The 18,803-nt window shown below is 35.4% G+C and overlaps 1 protein-coding gene and 2 pseudogenes across 1 annotated transcript; all 3 read left to right on the forward strand.

Moving 5' to 3' along the window:
* The first annotated feature begins 2,401 nt into the window (after positions 1-2,401).
* Positions 2,402-3,319, forward strand: LOC120195993 (syntaxin-124-like). Its single transcript, XM_039197911.1, has one exon. The coding sequence runs from the start codon at positions 2,402-2,404 to the stop codon at positions 3,317-3,319; it is 918 nt and encodes a 305-aa protein (XP_039053842.1).
* Positions 3,320-8,971: 5,652 nt separating this feature from the next.
* Positions 8,972-12,915, forward strand: LOC120195978 (annotated as a pseudogene).
* Positions 12,916-15,591: 2,676 nt separating this feature from the next.
* LOC120195974 lies at positions 15,592-17,740 on the forward strand (annotated as a pseudogene).
* The last annotated feature ends 1,063 nt before the right edge of the window (positions 17,741-18,803 follow it).

Genomic DNA, 18,803 nt, shown 5'->3' on the forward strand with positions numbered 1-18,803 from the left:
GATCTTGGCTTCTTCTTTGGCCTTAGGGCTCTCTGACTCAACTTGTTTAGCTGCAATGATTGACTCCATGAGTGAAGAAACGGAAAGAAATAAAATCTAGAAGCGTGAAAACAAAATGCCCATAACCTTGGCGAAAGATACCATGTTGAGAAGTTGAATAAAAAGAAATGAATAGCATCTGATTTTATTATTGCTTCACTGTAACTACAATACAACTAGCTTATATAGTAGTCATGACTTCAAGCTTACTCAATAATCTCACAACTACTTGTAACAACGTCCTAACAAACTTCATATGTCACTATTCTTAACAATCATAACAACTCACACACAGTAAAGCTCACTCAATGCACACATTAGCATTCTACACACTTCAATAATCAGTCGTGACGATATCAAATCCAACTCTGAGAAAAAAGATAAACAAAAATAACGACAAAAAATCGTAAGCTATCAAAAGACAGAGAAAAACATTACACAAAAACAGAGATAAATGTGCCATAAAGAAGAAAACGGTAAGGATTTTACTTAAAGAATTTGTTTTTTTGGTTTCTAAACTCAATTTTTATTGAAAACTCAAATTAATAATTTTATAAAGACACATATTAATCAAAAGTGACAACATAATGAAACTTTGAGACACTTTTTATTAAAGAAATAGAAAGTGAATTTGGATATGATTCATGAACCAATCTGCTGACTGATTAAGCCTATTATAAATACAGATAAACTAAATTATGTTAAAATTGAATATATGATATAGGGACTAAAATCATAATTTAACCTTGATTTTGAATAGCATCAAATTCCCGATGTTAACATCCATGACTAAATCAAACCATGTTTCAAAGTCACCATCATTCTCAACATTGTTTTGAAAATCGGACCGGCCGGTTTAACCGGGAACCGTTACCTAGTCCGGTTTAATCTACACTGGTTGAACCAGTACTAGTGAACTGGCCAGAACCGCTGAACCGTTCGAACCGGACCGGCTGAAAACAGGAAATTTTGTTTTTTAAAAAAAAAATTAAACCAAACGACGTTGTTTGTTAAACGAGCCAAGTCGAACTCGAGTATTGCTGAGCTCGACTCGAACTTGAAAACTTTAAAAGTAAGCTCAACTCGCCTCAAACTCACGAGCTAAAAATTATCAAGTTCAACTCAAACTCGAAATATAATATTAAAACTTGAACTCAAAAAAATGTAGAAGTTCGATTGAAGCCTAAAATTCGAACTTGATTGAAGTGAAAGAATAGTTCACTCAATGCTCACCAAAAGACTCCATGATTTCGAATGCCAAATTACCTCTATTATTTATAGAAGTTAGTTGTGATGCTCTTCTATGTTTCTTAGCCATGTGAGATTGTTTTTTTAAAAAAATTAAACCAAATAAATATCATTTTGTTATGATTTTTTTAGCCTCAAATTTATTTTTAATTATAGTTATATAATTATATTTATTATTTAATATGTTTTACCTTAAATATTATGTTGTAGTTAATTTAAATCATTTTGTTTCACTTGATTTTATGGTTTTTAACTTATATATGTTATGACTTACTTTAAATATGACTTCTGATATAAAAAATTACTTTTTATTAAATATTTTTGGTATTTTTATTTAATTTTTTAAATAATTATGTCGTCATCCGATTCTTTCGACCGGTCAGACCGATTCGACCAATTGAATCAATGAACCGATAGTATGACCGATTTCCTAACTGATCCGGTTCTGAAAACCATGATTCTCAGAGTAATAAACACATAACAAGTTACCGAGAAAGCTTAAGTTGTCTCGAAATGGAATGAAAGAGGAACCTTCAAACACAAAAACCTAGGCATCGGGTATTGTCCCTTTTATCCAGTCATCTCGGAATCTTCATGTTTTCTTCTCTGCCTTTTTGCATCTAGTTAAAACGTGAGCCGCCATTCATGGTCCGAGTCAAGCAGTAGCGATCAGTCGGTGCAACATCATGAACTGATACTCCATGCCTGCTTGTCACCTTGCCTGTCGTTATATTAGCCTCACGTAAGACATGCGTGAATTGCACCATATCTATTTTAGCCATGGCTGATTGATGGATAGAAACAGGGTGACCAGGTCAACCACCAATGGCGAACAAGAAAAGCATGTCCATTTTTGGATTAACTATTTCTCACATCTTTCTTCTTACAAGAAAAAGGTAAACTCCTCTTGTCTTGTTCCCTTTGATTTCCGACAGTTTTGTCTTCCTCCTAGATTGCTAATCACCCACCACCAGTTAGCAGTCAAGAAGAGGAAGATAGCCTTAAACCCACCCAGGAAAAAGTCACAACAAATAAAATATTTAGATTAGTCAATTACCATCAACATCAACCCTTTTTCACAGAGAGTAATTTGTATTGAATAATTTGAGTCAAGATGAACGATTTAATATCGAGTTCGTTCAGGAAATACACGGACATGAAAGAACAGGCGTGCATGGTCGATGTGGAAGCCGGAACCGAAACCGTTAACCTCGACAAATTCTTCGAGGACGTCGAGAATGTTAAAGAAGACATGAAAGCCGTCGAGGGGCTTTACAAAGCATTACAACAAGCCAACGAGGAATGCAAGACGACGCACAATTCCAAGACCATGAAGCAGCTACGTGCCCGGATGGACTCCGACGTCGAACAGGTTCTCAAGAGAGTGAAAGCCATTAAAGGAAAGCTCGAAGCTCTTGAGAAATCCAACGCCGCCTCCCGTACTGTTCCGGGTTGTGGACCCGGATCGTCGTCCGACAGAACCCGGACCTCGGTCGTTAGCGGGTTGGGTAAGAAACTGAAAACGATGATGGATGAGTTCCATGGCTTTAGAGCGAGGATGCTAGCGGAGTACAAAGAAACCGTAGAACGACGCTATTTCACCATCACCGGACAAAAACCCGACGAAGACACGATCGAGAATTTGGTATCGAGCGGCGAAAGCGAGAGCTTCCTCCAAAGGGCGATCCAGGAACAAGGGAGGGGTCAAATCTTGGACACCATATCCGAGATTCAAGAGCGGCACGACGCCGTTAAAGAGATCGAAAAGAATTTGCTGGAGCTTCATCAGATATTCCTGGACATGGCGGCGCTCGTCGAAGCTCAGGGTCATCAACTGAACGACATCGAAAGCAACGTGGCACATGCCAGCTCCTTCGTGAGTAGAGGGACGGAGCAGCTTCAAGAAGCGAGGGAACAACAAAAGAGCTCCAGGAAATGGGCGTGTATAGCGATCATTGCTGCCATAATTTTGATAATCGTCATCCTTTTGCCCCTGCTGCCGACGATTATAACTTTGCTCAAGAAGCATTAGGGATGGTGATGGCATGAATGTTGATATTTGTTTGACGTCCGTCAAGGTTTTTTTTGTCGGGAATCGTAAATTCTGATAATATTTGGATTCCAATAAATATGAAGAAACTCGAATATCTAATATTCAAGATTTGAATTATACTATATCAACTCATTTTACTTTTTGTAGATAATGAATTTGGATTTTTAAATCCAAATCTATTATTCAAATTTGTACAGTGAAATCCGGATTCGTCTCCCACATGTAATATATTTCATTGAATTTTGCAGCCCAAGAGTACATGTGCATGGAGACGTGCTTATATACAGTTTTAACAAAAAAGACAAGTCACTGTATTGAATCAAAGAATGGAATCTTCACGTAGGTATTAATGTGACTCTTGATGATTACATGTTATATATATATATGAAATGCTTAAAATAAAAATAAGTGACTAAATTATACTCAAAATTATTTTTTAATATCTAAAGATTTTTTTTATTTTTAAATAGGTGCCTAAAATTTTTTCCGTTACACCTTTAAGTGTCTATCGTTAAAAAAAATCCGTTAAGCGACAAGTCTCAAGTCCATATATTTTTAATATTTTTAATAACATTTTATTTAAATATTTTTTTACTATTTTTAATAATATTTTATTTAAAAAAATATATACGTAACACGTGTCACTTAACATTTTTTTAACGGTAGACACTTAAAAATATAACGAAAAACATTTTAAACATTTATTTTTAACGAAAAATTCTTTTGACACTAAAATATTTTTAAGACATTTTTAGGCATTTATTTTTATATTAAAATTATATAAACTATTTTTTTAAGTTGACCGAGTTTTATTTCTTCAATGCTGTTATAGTTATAACATAAAATAAAAAAAATGAATTCCAACAAGATTAAACGTACACTAGTCCAGAAGAGGGTTTCATAGGGATTAATTTAAGGAGAGCGGATGGGGGCGGTCATTATCCTAAAAGAATTTTAAAATCATCATATATTTTAATTTTTTTATGTATTTTCTATTAAAAATTTATTTTTCGCCCCTTTTAAAATTTTATAAGTTCAAATTTACCTTCTGAAATTTTATAATTTAAATTTACCCCTAACTTAAAATTATCATTATGTCCTTGGTTCCTAGCCCCATCAGCATTTAGCTTGTACCAACCCTGCGCTGGTGGTGACCACATGATCAAACACCGATTGTTGACTGCTCCACAAAGATTAAAATCCGCCCGCTCTTTCATCGTATGTAGCGTCTCTTGCTGGAGACGCAAACTTTGTTGAACGACACTATCAGATACCACAGCATCCAGCTCAAACACCCTTTTATTTCGTCTAATCCATATGCGCCATATAACCGAACCAAAGAGAAGGGGACCCAATCATCATCTTGTTTAGAGAAATATCTTGGCTGCCGAAGATTAATTTTTATCCATTCAGTCAAGGGTAAATTCCAAAATTCAGCGCCACGATCCTGGTTTATTAAGCCACACGATCCTGGTTTACATAATAAAGACAAATTTACTTGTGGTACGATTCGATACATCGTTTTAGTAGTACATTACGGTATACGACGTGCGCTGTAAACTTATTCTATATAATATAATAAGATACAATAGTAAAAAGCTTACATTACATTGCAATATTGATATGAAGTTACTTGAGAACTTTCCACTGAGTTAATAATCTTAGTGTACTAGTTTTTCCCCCATAAACTACATATTGATCACTTTGTTTAAATTTTTTTTACACTTTTTTCATTAAATTTAAAAAGGGTAAATTATACCGTTCTTCATCGAACTATACCCTCTCTCCTATTTTGTTCACTGAACTTACATATTGAATCATTTTGCCCCCTCCCCCGTTAACTCTCTAACATTTTGATGATGTGGCATTTTTTTTTATTTTTAATATAAAATAATTGAAATAATAACAAAAAGAATGTGGTCGTATGCCACCACCAGCCACTGTCTACCACCGTCGATGGTGGTCGTCGGTCCCAAATTTCAGGGGTCACTTCGCCTCGTAATCATGATTTTGAATCTAACCTCCATTTTGTCTGAAGTTTCTCCGAAGTCCATGAGTTTGAGATTGAAAGTGGGAAGCCGAAATGTTTCAGTCAACATTCACGTATTTGAGATATTTTCTGGTAAAACAACCACCATATTTAGACTCATGGGTCGAGATGAACCAACCCATGAAATTTGGAACCGAACAACAATCGTCAATGACAGTGGACGATGACAAGAATGAAAATGATATGGTGGCTAGTGGAGAGAAAATAAAGAAGAAAAGGAAAAAGGGGTAAATTACACAATTCCTCATTGAACTTTACTCACCCTCCCATTTTACTCATCGAACTTTTAATATAGGATTCGAAACAACTTCGTTTTGGTGTATATTTGAGTTTTTCAAAACAACATCGTTTTGATGATTGTGCCATATCATAACGTCGTTAAATAGTTAACGGTAAAGTGAGTAAAATTATTTAATCTGTAAAGTTCAGTGAGCAAGAAAAATTGAAAGTTGAGTGAGGAAAATAGGGGAGAGAGTATGGTTTAGTGAGGAACGATGTAATTTACCATTTAAAAATAATATTTGATCACTTCCTTATTTATTTATTTATTTATTTAAGATTTGTTCATTTTGTTTTTATTTAGGGTAAACTATATGTTTAGCACATAAATTACCACTATTGTTTCGTTTTAATACTAAAACTTTTAGTTTTTTTTCAAAATCATACCTAATGTTTACTTTTTTGTTTCATTTTAGTACCCCCATCCATTAATTTTTTGTTTTTCATTTTCAAGCTAACAAAAAGAAGAATTTAATAAGTGAAAATCTGAAAAGAGAATAGTAGGAAGTTATGGCCGTAGGGGACTTAGTTCTTTGTTTTTGGTTGAGTTGTGAAAAGCTATTTTCACCCCCACTTTTTATTCTTTTGTTATGTTATGTACCCGCAAGAGTAGGCTTTTCAGTTTGGCTGCTAACGAGGGAAGAGAGCTGACACAAAAGTGGCTTTTAGGCTGGTTTGGAACCCTTGGGTAGTCTAAAGAATTCGCCAAAGAGACTTCTTCTAACTAGGAGAGTCAGCAAGCTACCGAAGCAAAGCTTCTGATCTGGCCCCCCTTTGAATTTCCAATTCCTCCTTTTCGTTCTACTTAGGTGGATCAATCCGAACTGTCGACAGAATATAAAAGAGGTTTTTATTCCTGTGTAGACACCTCAACGAACTCATGTGGACACTCCTCAGCCCGAGGACAATCTCTCAAATAAACATTAAGATGTTGACCCGTTTTTCTTTTCTTTGCTGATTCCTCTCAATGAAATTTGCCATGTTGCACTAAGTTACTTACGGATGTATGCATGCAGTCCGGGAACACTTTGGGGTGAACACCCATCCAAACAAGTAGGGTCAATAGTTCAGCATTTAGGCCGTAACATTTAGAAACAAAAAAAATCTTTAACCCAGTGTTCAGTGTACCGCACCGTGGGTACAAGATCGAAAAGAATGCATTGGATGGATGCCCGGGCATTGAGAAGGAAGGACGCTTTCAGAGGCGAAAGGCCATGGGGATACCGTCTGTGATCCATGGATCTCCGATCGGGAAACCGTATCCAAGATCCGTGGCTAGTCTGCGCTCTTTGGACTTTTAAAACTTAGCGAACTGAAACATCTGAATAGCTAAAGGAAGGGAAATCAACCGAGACCCCGTTAGTAGCGGCGAGCGAGAGCGGATTGGGGGTTTGAAGAAAAACAAACACGAAGCCTCTTTTTTTATCACTCAAAGAGGTTGACCCACTTCATTCGCTTGGCGAATGATCTTCGCTTCGCGGGAACAACAAAAACCACCATCTCGCTCTTTCCTTTCTTCGGGGCTACCTTTTTCTTTCTAAGGGATGGGGTTGGGGTGTTTAAAAAGTCTTTGAGTAAGGTTTTGTTGGAGTTTCAAAAGTAACAAATTGGTCACTAAAACATCAAATAGGCCATTGAACAATGATTTTATATCCAATTTATTCCAAAAGCTTTTTAATTTTTTGTTAATCATTTGAAATATTTGATTGCTTCATGTCCAAAAATGTTAATTTCTATGTTTTAAAAATAACACTTAAAAAGTAAATATATATAAAAAAAAGAGAGGGAAAATAGAGGAAAACTAGAAAGCTTTTGGGGTGAGTTAGATATAAAATCATCGTTCAAGGACCTAATTGATGTTTTAGTGACCAAATTGATACTTTTAAAACTTTAGTAGGGAAAATAAAAAAAAATACTCAAATATTAGTGATCATTTGTGTATTTTAATCTTTTTTTATTTTATAAATTCACTGTGTTACGACATATATATATTAAAGGTCTAACGATAATTAACCTTCAACGACCTCATGTATCTTAATTAAATAAAAATGAAAGTGACTAAATATTATATATATTTTTAAATTCAGTGAGAAAAAATATACAAAACTTAAACGAAAGTGATCAATCTTGTACTTTACTTTTAAAAAAACACATGTATGATTAGGGGTGTTAAAAAATACCTGACTCGGATGGCTCGATCCGCCAACCTGATCGAGAATTTTAAGTATTTTTTTTTAAAAATTCAAGTTCTGGATCGAGTACCCGACTTGACATTTCCCGGGTCAGACCCGAGTCACAAACTTAAATTTTTTGGGTATCTGGTACATTTATTTATTTTTGATATATATAATAATATTACATATTTAATTCTTAACAATTTTATATATTAAATTAAACTAATAAAATTTTAAAAAAAAACTACTTTTAAATTTTATGTTTGGATGTTGGAGTATATAATTCGAACATTTAAATTTGTTCATATACCCGCAAAATTTAGGTATCTGATTACTGAGTACCCGTAACATCCGGATCGGGATACGGGTCGACCAATCAAGTATCCAAAGACATAGGTACCCGAATTTGAACCCCCTATGTATGATAAAATTATTTGGGAATTTCGCAGTTGTTATAAAATACTAGAATACAATATCTTTATCGTGAACGAAATACAATTGTAGATCGAAGGATGACGTTAGTCGTAAATTATATTGTTGGTTGTGCCAGCTATTTTGATGTTTCTCAATTCACTTTATGAAGATTTAAATGAATTAAAAAAAAAACTTTTGATTTATCAAGATATGAATTTAAAACTTTATAAAGAAAGCATATTAACAAATCATATTTCACCATTATATTAGGTCAATTGTAATGGAGGACATATGTGATTATCTCATCCTTTAAGTATACGATAGTCAACCAAGAAAATTGGAAATCACATGGTAACCTACGATACTCATATCCTAGATAAGTACACGGTTAGTATCGAGTACGGTCATTGTCGAAATATAAATTATATAATACACTAACATATTAATAATGATTATATTTTTAATGTCTAAAAATTGAGGGATGAATTTTTTATTATGTAAACCAAAGTTATATACACTTGATGCAAACATTAACCTGTTATTAATATTCCTTAATTTATCGTTCTTGAAATTGGTAGAGGTTTCCTTATCTGAAAGGGTCAGTTTATCTAATTTTGAAAAATAAGAGGGACCTGTTAGACATTTCAACACATATTTTTTAGAATAAGATATGGCCCAGAGAGCAATGACCGATTAAAATCCAACAGTGGCCCAAAGAGGGGTTAATTAATTTATCATCTTCGAAGCACGCGCGTGAATAAGTAAGCGGGAAAGGGTCTTCGTCGTCGAGGTGAACGATCGACGGCCAGATGGCAAAACACGATTAAAGCTCACGCGCAGCTCAGAAACTCGCATCACGTCTTTCCCCACTCGGTCTCCTCCGCCGATGTCACTGTCAGATTACAACACCTCCCCACGCGCCGGGAACAACAATGAAAGCCGCGCTGCCTCGACCGCCGAGCGTGAATTTAACAGCTCCGATATGGAAATCGATGAAGATAGCGTAGAAGGGGAAGAGAAAGACGATTTGCAAGACTTTTCTAATCCAAATGGTTTGTAGATCGAATTTTGGGTGGATTTGATTCTGAATTGTTTCAATATTTACGAGAATTTAGTTTTCTAGTAGGAGATCAAATACTTGCATTTGTTCGAAGTTTTGACTTTTTTAAAGAAGTTTGTATTGTTTTGGGAGCAAAGGAAATTAAAAAGGAAGAAAAAATACACGAACTTTCAACGTGGATTTTTTTTTTATAGATTTTCCTTTATGTGCATTCATTCAACAAATAAATAGTTTTCTTTTTTCAATTGAACCCAAGTATTTTAGTATTTTGAGAAATTTTGTAACCATTTTTGTGATTTGCAGTTAACTTTAACACACTGTTATACAGTGCTGTGACCTCTTAGCATCGACAGAATTGGTCTATATTTATCTTGTTCATGCAGCACTGCAACTGAAACAGCAGTGCAGCCACTTGAATTTATTTTCGCTTTCTTATAGCTGGTGTTTAAATGTTTAAGTCCCCAGGTTACCATAAAAGAAAATGTAAAGACTTCATATTTTATTCAATATTATTTCATAGTGTGACTGGAAATGTTGGGTGTTTCTTGCCATCTTGATTGTCTTTTTCTTACATGTAGATGCTCAACTTGGGTCAGATTCGTTTAATACTCCTGCAAATTGTGGAACAAGAATATCATCTAAAACCCTTGATGTAGGAGAGGATAGTGCTAATTTTAAATTTTCTAGTCTTCCAAATGAAGTGTTGACAACTCAAAAGGAGGATCTATGCACAAAATATGATGGTTCCACGTATTCAGTATCTGGAAAACGGCTTGCAAAGGAAAAGGCAATTCAAGAATATATGGTTCATGGTAAAGATGCACAAGCCATTTTAGAAAGAAAAGCCCCTGAAGACTACCATGTCCAGCAAACTGAAAAGCTTGCTGTCAATGAGGTTAATTCCATTCCGGTTGGAAATCATTCAGGTGAAGGAGTTCAGAGTGGCCTAGGTTTTGAGGAAAAAAGTAAGCGAATGGATGTGCAAAGAGAGGATGGTAAAAGGAAGATAAAATCAAGGTGGGGTGAGACCTATATGCCTTTTATAACATAGAATGAATCTAAGTTTCTTATCATGAAAATTTTGCATTCCAAAGATTGTACATCCATTGATTTACTAATCAATATGTTTCACAGGTCTGCTGCTTCTCAGACTAGTGCTGGGACTCTATCCCCTGGCATTAATAGTGAGAACAAACGCCCTGCACTTATGTGTGACTTCTTTGCTAGAGGATGGTGCATCAAAGGGAGTTCATGTAGATTTCTTCACATAAAAGATGGGGAAAATCCTGGACAACAGCCCAAGGAAGATGTAGCTGTAGCAGATGGGAAAAGAGTTGTTGAGCTTGATGAAGGTAATAAATATTTTCTGCATTATGGAGATCCAGAATCTTCTCTACGTTCTATTTTAATAAGAACCTTATGCATCAGGTTTTATAAGTGCTGCTGGAAGATCAAAATCTCCAGCTTCTACTGATATACGGCCTTCGTCAGTTGTGAATAAGGCCGGATTATCTTCTCAGTTCTTTCCAGAGAGAATATTGCCATTGGGACATGATGAAAACCAAAGATTGCGTCAATTTCATGAAACTAATAAGTTCCCTTTTCTCCAGAGTAAAGAGAAATCCATGGACACTTCCCCTGCCTCTCAGCGCTTTTCTGCATCTATATATGGTTTGGGACCACCTAAGGATGTAAGGAAAAATGGTATAGGTCAGAATTTTCCTGATGATAATTCTGTGAAGCCTGCTTCACTGGGAGATAAAGGTACCTTCAGGAATAGTTTTGTTCCTGAGAATATATCTTCATTAAGCGGCTCAGTTACGTCATTGGGCAAGACATATAATGCGAATCAATCTCATCGTGTCTCAACATGCCTAGCATCACTGCCTTTAAATTATTCTTCAAGTGCATACTCTCTTGGAGCTCAAAAGATGTTGGACAATGACAGTGAGCGTTGTACTTCAAGTTTATCTTTCTTGCTGCAAGCCGGTTCCCCCTTCACTAATTCTAAACCAGAAAACTTTCTTGTAAATGATATTGTCAGGGATCATCCATTGTATTTTTCTGAATGTAGAATAGAAATGTCTTCAGATGATTGGGAACCATCAGTACCCTTTCGGCCATCCTTTTTTGTCACCACTGGCTTATCATCTTCGCAAAGCCAGTATGACCCTGTTCATGGTAGCATTGATTCCTCCAATGCAGGAGAGAGGTCACTTATATTTTCTTTCTCTAATCCAGGTCCATCACTCTTGAATGTAGCGTATCCACCGGCATATGGTGATTCTGCATCAACTGGGCCAATGATCCCTGAACGTAATGATGATAAAAAATGTCGTCTTGTCATAATGGATATCATGAAAATTGGGTCAACAATAATTGCTACCCTTCTGGAAAAGATTTGCTAACAACTGATGCAAATGATGGAACTTCTGCAGTTGAGATGCAAAATGGGACTCTGGTGAAAGAAGAGATTTCCTCGGTTGCTTCTCGTGTCAAAAAAACTTCAGAGGAAAATAAAATTGATACAGATCATGATCGCAGGCATCGAAGAGGCGAGACTAGATGCAAAAAAGACTTAGAAGTAGATAGGGTTAGAGAAAAGAATGAAATAGATGTTGAGGTTGAGAACAAGGAAGATGGGGATTTGCGAAAAGAATCAAAAGCAATGAGGCATTTTCATGATGCTCTTGTAGATTTAATTAAGGAACTGCTGAAACCAACTTGGCGTGAGGGTCATCTCAGTAAAGATGCTCATAATACAATTGTCAAAAAAGCAGTTGACAAAGTTCTTGGTAGCATACAGCCTCATCAGGTTCCGATCACGTTCGAGTCAGTTAAGCAATATCTTTCTTCAGCCCAACCAAAAATAGCAAGACTTATTGAGGTGAGAGCCTTTGATTCCAGAGGCACTATTCTGTGCAAGTCTATAAAATAATACTCTATTTCTTCAACCAATCCCCTTCATCCAACTAAACTAGATCCCAAAGTGTGAATATTGCTTTTCTCTATCAATTAGGTGAACTATGTATCTTCTGCACATTTAATTAACGAAAGTCTTATACAATTGAAACCGAGTATCATGAAATTGACATTATTTTTTCTGTTTTGCAGGGATATATCAATAAATACAGAAAATCTTGAGATGTTAGGCAGAGTGCTTATGTATCTTCTGCACATTTAATTAACAAAAGTCTTATACAATTGAAACCGAGTATCATGAAATTCTGGATTTTTTCATGAAATGTTTTCGTAAAAATTTGTTTTTGCTTTCTTTATTAGCTTTATGTAGAATGGATTTCTACAATACATGTTTCACCTTAACAGTTGGCAAGTCTAGGAGAATATTTTATTATTCTTAGATTGCATGTTGGGAAATCTCCCAAGGAGTTTAAGTTGAACTTTTTAGTAGTACAATGGGACAGTTAGTTGCAAGGTACACTTTTCATGGATATAAGATAGGAGACTAGGAGTTGTTAAAAAGCAGAGACATATATCATAGTGCCTTGCAGTTTTTCAAGAAAATTTTAGGTGGGTTGCAATATGGAACTTAAGAAGCTTTATGGTTATGGTGATACGGATATTGATATTTATGGTCTCCATGCCTCCAAGATTATGGATCAAAACTGGCATGAAATATGTTGATTTTTTGTGGAGACTTACTCTGGTTTGATCATCTCTTTGGTCTGTCTTACTTTTTCTCTAATCACGTATGTGTTTGGCTTTTCTACATTGTTGTCATACTTGTAGAATTACGAAGAGCAGGGATATATCAATAAATACAGAAAATCTTGAGATGTTAGGCAGAGTGCTTATGTATCTTCTGCACATTTAATTAACGAAAGTCTTATACAATTGAAACCGAGTATCATGAAATTCTGGATTTTTTCATGAAATGTTTTCGTAAAAATTTGTTTTTGCTTTCTTTATTAGCTTTATGTAGAATGAATTTCTACAATACATGTTTCACCTTAACAGTTGGCAAGTCTAGGAGAATATTTTATTATTCTTAGATTGCATGTTGGGAAATCTCCCAAGGAGTTTAAGTTGAACTTTTTAGTAGTACAATGGGACAGTTAGTTGCAAGGTACACTTTTCATGGATATAAGATAGGAGACTAGGAGTTGTTAAAAAGCAGAGACATATATCATAGTGCCTTGCAGTTTTTCAAGAAAATTTTAGGTGGGTTGCAATATGGAACTTAAGAAGCTTTATGGTTATGGTGATACGGATATTGATATTTATAGTCTCTATGCCTCCAAGATCAAAACTGGCATGAAATATGTTGATTTTTTGTGGAGACTTACTCTGGTTTGATCATCTCTTTGGTCTGTCTTACTTTTTCTCTAATCACGTATGTGTTTGGCTTTTCTACATTGTTGTCATACTTGTAGAATTACGAAGACCCGTGCTCATTTCATTTTGCTTAAAGCATTCCTTTTCTTTAGCTTCTTTTTTTAATGTTAGCTACTCCTAATGATTTTGCTATTATATGATCCTTTAGAATCATGTTGCAGCTCACATTATTATATGCACAGTTTCACTGGCTTTATAACCTATATGTTCAGATGATAAAAATCATTATATTCAATTTGCTTCTTGATGTGATTGACGAGAACCTTTTGTGTTAGTATCATGGTTTTCAATTGGAATCTTGTTACTGCAAACATGTAGTGGTCATGGTTTGCTTGAGATTGTGTCGATTTCGGTAAGAATACTCATGGAAATATATTGAATATCAAAGATCAGCATGTTGAGATCTCAATCAAGTTTCCTTCGGCTTGTGGCTTCTGTACCAGGTTCAGCAAATACAAAACTCCAACTAATGTGCATCACTATTGTTCTGGTATGCTCCGACTCCAGTGGACTTTGATTTCTGATATTGAATGCATAGATACTAGATAGTTGATCCGACTTTGTTCTTGTTTTAGAGTACCCATGTTTGACACCTATTTGAATATGAAGAAAAAAAGAAAGCAAAAGGAATGAACTTACACGAGCCATATACTCGTATCTAATACTTGCACTTGAGTTCGAGTAACATAGACATTCTCATACTGTGTTGTGAATGTGCATCATTCATGGTATATGCAAATATAACATATGTATGACTGAGACTTGCCAATTTGTGTTGGAAAACACTGTGTGAACCAAGGGGGAAGGCGTACTTTAGGGTTGCAAGGCAAGTCCTTTCGGGAGGGTTGTTGGGTGTTAAAAAAGATCGAATTCTTTGCATAAGTTGTGAATTTAGTTATTGCGTCTTAATTATGTCAATTTTAATTTTTGTGCTCAATTCAGACATTGACCTAAACTATACTGGGGATATTATGACTAAAATTACAAGAGTTTAAAATGGTCAAATTGGAAGATAAGAATTATATTTACAACTTACGCATAACTTAAAGACTAACAATGGAATTCAACTTAACCCGTAAAAAAGACAAAATATCAAATTAAATATGGGGGACTAATTGACGCGCCACCGGCAGCATGGTTGAGTCAATAGTAAGTACCCAAATTTTTATTTTTTTCATCTCAAATTAGACTTGAAATTTATTATATTATTTTTTAAAATATATTAATTATAATACAATTTAGAAAAATAATTAAAATATTTTAATTTTATAAAAGATCTTTATAGTTAATGGTATAAAAATAATGGAAAATGATGGTTGAGACGTATATATGTTATTTGTTATTACATTTTATCTTCTCTTTTATTGAAATTCATATTATAAATGTCTAAAATTTCATTGACCCGATGAATTTTGACAACATAATTTACAGATGTACTTAAAACCTTTTAAGGATTCATTTTTAAAAAATGGGTACTTTTTAACTCTCAAGTCTAATTCTAGAATTTTTTTTTTAAGATTGCATTTAGGGCCGTAAACGAGTCGAGTCGAGTATTGTTAAGTTCGACTCGACTTGAAAATTTTAAAATGGAGTTCGACTCGATTTGACTCGAACTTGAAATCATGAACTACAGCTCGAAAAGAAAGAAAAATATTTTAAACTTAACTCGATTAAAGTCTTAAACTCGAAGAACTTATATTATAATTTTATTTGCTTGCGAGTTTTTTAAGTCGAGTATTAAGAACTCGATTCGACGGGTTAAGAACACAAGTTGAACCCATTTGAGTTGAATATTTATCGAATTTTGATCGAGTCAATATTAAATAACTTACGATCTGTCTCATCTCATTTACAATCTTGTTAATTTATTCTTGAGCAAAATAGCAATTAAAAAAAGGGAAGCCATTCGACAGGTCGCCACGTGTAAGCATTTTCAGACCAGCTGCCTTTTCGTCCCCCATCTAACAAACTTCACAGTTTTCAGACAAATATATTTATTAGTAGACCCGTAGACTAGTTCAATGGGTCGTCGTCTCCTTCATCAGCAATGACTAAACACCCCCACCCCAAATCCAAGCTCAGTTCCATTAAACCTTGAAACAACCCCGCTCAACGTCAACTGCTAAACCCATGGACGGAAATCTTCATCAACTGGACCCTCAAACGGCGGCGGAAAAAGCTGTTACGATTATCGGGTTTGGGTACGATTTATCCAATGATATAAGGCTATCGGCTTGCAAGCCGGGTCCTTCTGGGTCGAGATTGATCGAACTTGACACAGCAGTGAGTCGTGACCTGGTTTTTCCTGGTGCGGTGGTTGTTAAAAATGTTCCCAGTACGATTAGATGTGATAAAGGCGAACGTACCAGGTTTCGCTTCGATGTTCTTTCTTTCAATCAGGTAATTTTTATCTATTTTTTCCCGTGCTTTATATTTGAGGAGTATGTGTGTATGCATGTATATACGTATGTACGTACTGTTTCTGTTTTGCTGGTTTTTGTGCATATTTGTTACTATTTGGTAGGCTGTTTCGCAAAGTATGTGTATGTATATGTACATGTTTTACAGAAATCCAAAATAAACGAGCTCCGAATTCTAGTGTTTTCTTTAGTCTTTGCCTCATGTAATTTCACTTCCCCTGAATTTAACTTGTCGGTTTCATTGTGTGCTTAGATGTCGGAAAAGTTCAATCAGGATATCTCTTTATCTGGCAAGGTTCCTTCAAGATTGTTAAATGCCATGTTCGAGTTCAAAGGCTGCTGGCCGAAGGATACCGGCGCCACAAAAAGTCATGCTTACGATGGTTGGTTCATAACACTGTACAGTGTCGAGCTCGAAAGAGCTCACTTAACTTTGTCCGAGCGTGTGAGGCAAGAGGTGCCTAGTGCATGGGACCCTGCCGTCATTGCCGAGTAAGTTCCCTTTTTTTACTTATGTTGATACGTTTTGGAGTTGAAGGTCTGCTTGGAATCAAGATTTTATATTGTAATGAATTGCAGTCCTCTCTGTTCAGATTATAGCACAAGCACGACGACTGCAGTTATAACTTTAGTGTCTCTGTTCGGGTTAACCGTGCATATTTGTGTTGGTTTTCTTAACTTAATCCTTACCGATTTGTTTTTCCTTCTCCAGGTTCATTGAAAAATACGGTACTCACGTTATCACCGGGGTTAAAATGGGAGGTAAAGATGTTATACACTAAGCAATCAAAGAATTCAAATCTTGATCCCAATGAAGTGCAGGAAACTTTAAAGCAATTAGCAGATGAGAGGTTTTCAGAAAACGGCGAAACTCCTGAATTCTCAGGAAAACCGAAGGTACAAATGGTGCATACGTATTAGTCAGTTCCTTTTTTTTTTTTTTGCATTCTAGAGTAGGCAAAACGATTTTCGATGAATTTCAGGGAATCCTCACTTTGCACTGTATTTTATTGCTTCAGGATGAGCCTTATATGCCCTGGGACCTTCAAGGCATGCTTGCTGCATCAGTTAGACCACCTGTTGTTACTCACTCGAAGAATAACGTAAGTTTCTCAGTGTCTATTTTAGCTGCTATTCTGGAAACTCACCGATTAAGAAACAAACTGCATTCGGTAATGGTGACTCTCTCATTTAACTTTGCAGGATATTGTGATTGTTTATATTCTAAGGGGAGGTGCTGATTTCAGTCAAAGCCGCAGCGGTGGCTCTCGACTATATCGCGGTCTCCCAAAGTTATATCAAGGTCCTTTGTGCCTATTACTTCTCTACTGAGTGGTGCTCGGGGCATTGGATTTTTAAGCCATGCCGTGAACTTATACTTACGATGTGAATCCACATAATCGTACCTTCCGGTTGATCTTTCCGATGCTAAGCGTATAGATATGTATTGTATCCCCTTTGAGTGTATCGTGAAGGCATATGTGAGCACTGGCCTCTAATGGTGATATACTAGTATCTTGCAGATAAACCATCGATAGAGGAACGTTATGCAGAGCTGATCCAATCAGTTTTAATGCCCTGGGCGAGATTATAATTTTATGCCCCTATACTTGTACCGTATACAGGGGCGTGGTTGAGGGGGCATAATGTGCGCAACCGTGCAGGGCCCCAAAAAGCAGGGGCCCCGAAATCGAATATATCTTTCAGTTGTTGCCATTAATAAGCATAAAAATAGGGGTTCCGAAATCGAATATATCTATCAGTTATTGCTATTAATAAGCATAAAAATAAAGGTTCTGAAATCGAATCTATCTAGAAAATAGGGGGCCCTTTATAAGAATTTGTACAGGCTCCCGATAACCTAGCCATGACCCTGACCGTATAATAGACAAAAATAAATAATTTTTTTAAAACAAAAATGTAATAGAAATTATAGTCAAACAATATCAATACGAATACAAACCAAAACCTACAAGGCTACAAATATCACCTAAAACAATGCCTTTGTACTTTTTTTTAAGCAAAAACCTCTATTATTTTACGATAATCAAGATTTTGTAAAAATTGACTTTTGATGCTTAGAATTGTTAATCCGTTCAATCTATCTAGAGTCATCGTGCTTCGAAGATGGAATTTCAAGAACTTCAATTTTGAAAAAAAATTCCGCGGAAACAATTGTAACGGGATTTATAATGTTACTATATTAATTCAATATTTTTAATAATAAATAATTACTTTTAACCAACTTGATTATGGGTCTAATTTGATTTGGCATTACGGGATTTATAATGTTATTATAGATGGTAATGGTGCGGTACTGAAATTTTTAAACTTGTGATGATGATGATGATATTAATAAACAATTAGTATTGAACTCTAATTAATAAGCATGTTTACAGACAAAAGTAGGCCAAAAGCATGTTAAAGATGACAAAAAGCAAGGGTGGGAGGTCAGTGACGTGAAACAACCGGTAACGACAACGAGCTCCATTCCCATGTCCAAGCCAACTCCGAAACTCGTTGATGAAGGCATTTACAGAATCTCCCCTGACCTACTTTACACAAAAACCAAAAAGGTAGGCTCCACTACTCCATTAATTTTTGAATTTAAAAGCTTTTACAATCTGCCCCACTGTTCTCCCTGTTTGTAATGGTTGTGTTTTTATGCAATTATTAATCATTTACCCTATGTTTAATTTGTTGCAGAAAA

Source organism: Hibiscus syriacus, unplaced genomic scaffold (genome assembly GCF_006381635.1).
Source record: "Hibiscus syriacus cultivar Baekdansim isolate YM2019G1 unplaced genomic scaffold, ASM638163v2 tig00117022_pilon, whole genome shotgun sequence".
Classification (NCBI taxonomy): Eukaryota; Viridiplantae; Streptophyta; class Magnoliopsida; order Malvales; family Malvaceae; genus Hibiscus; species Hibiscus syriacus.

Bases quoted from the DNA above. Each gene is read 5' to 3' on its own strand.
- LOC120195993 (XM_039197911.1), top strand. From the start codon at position 2,402: ATGAACGATTTAATATCGAGTTCGTTCAGGAAATACACGGACATGAAA.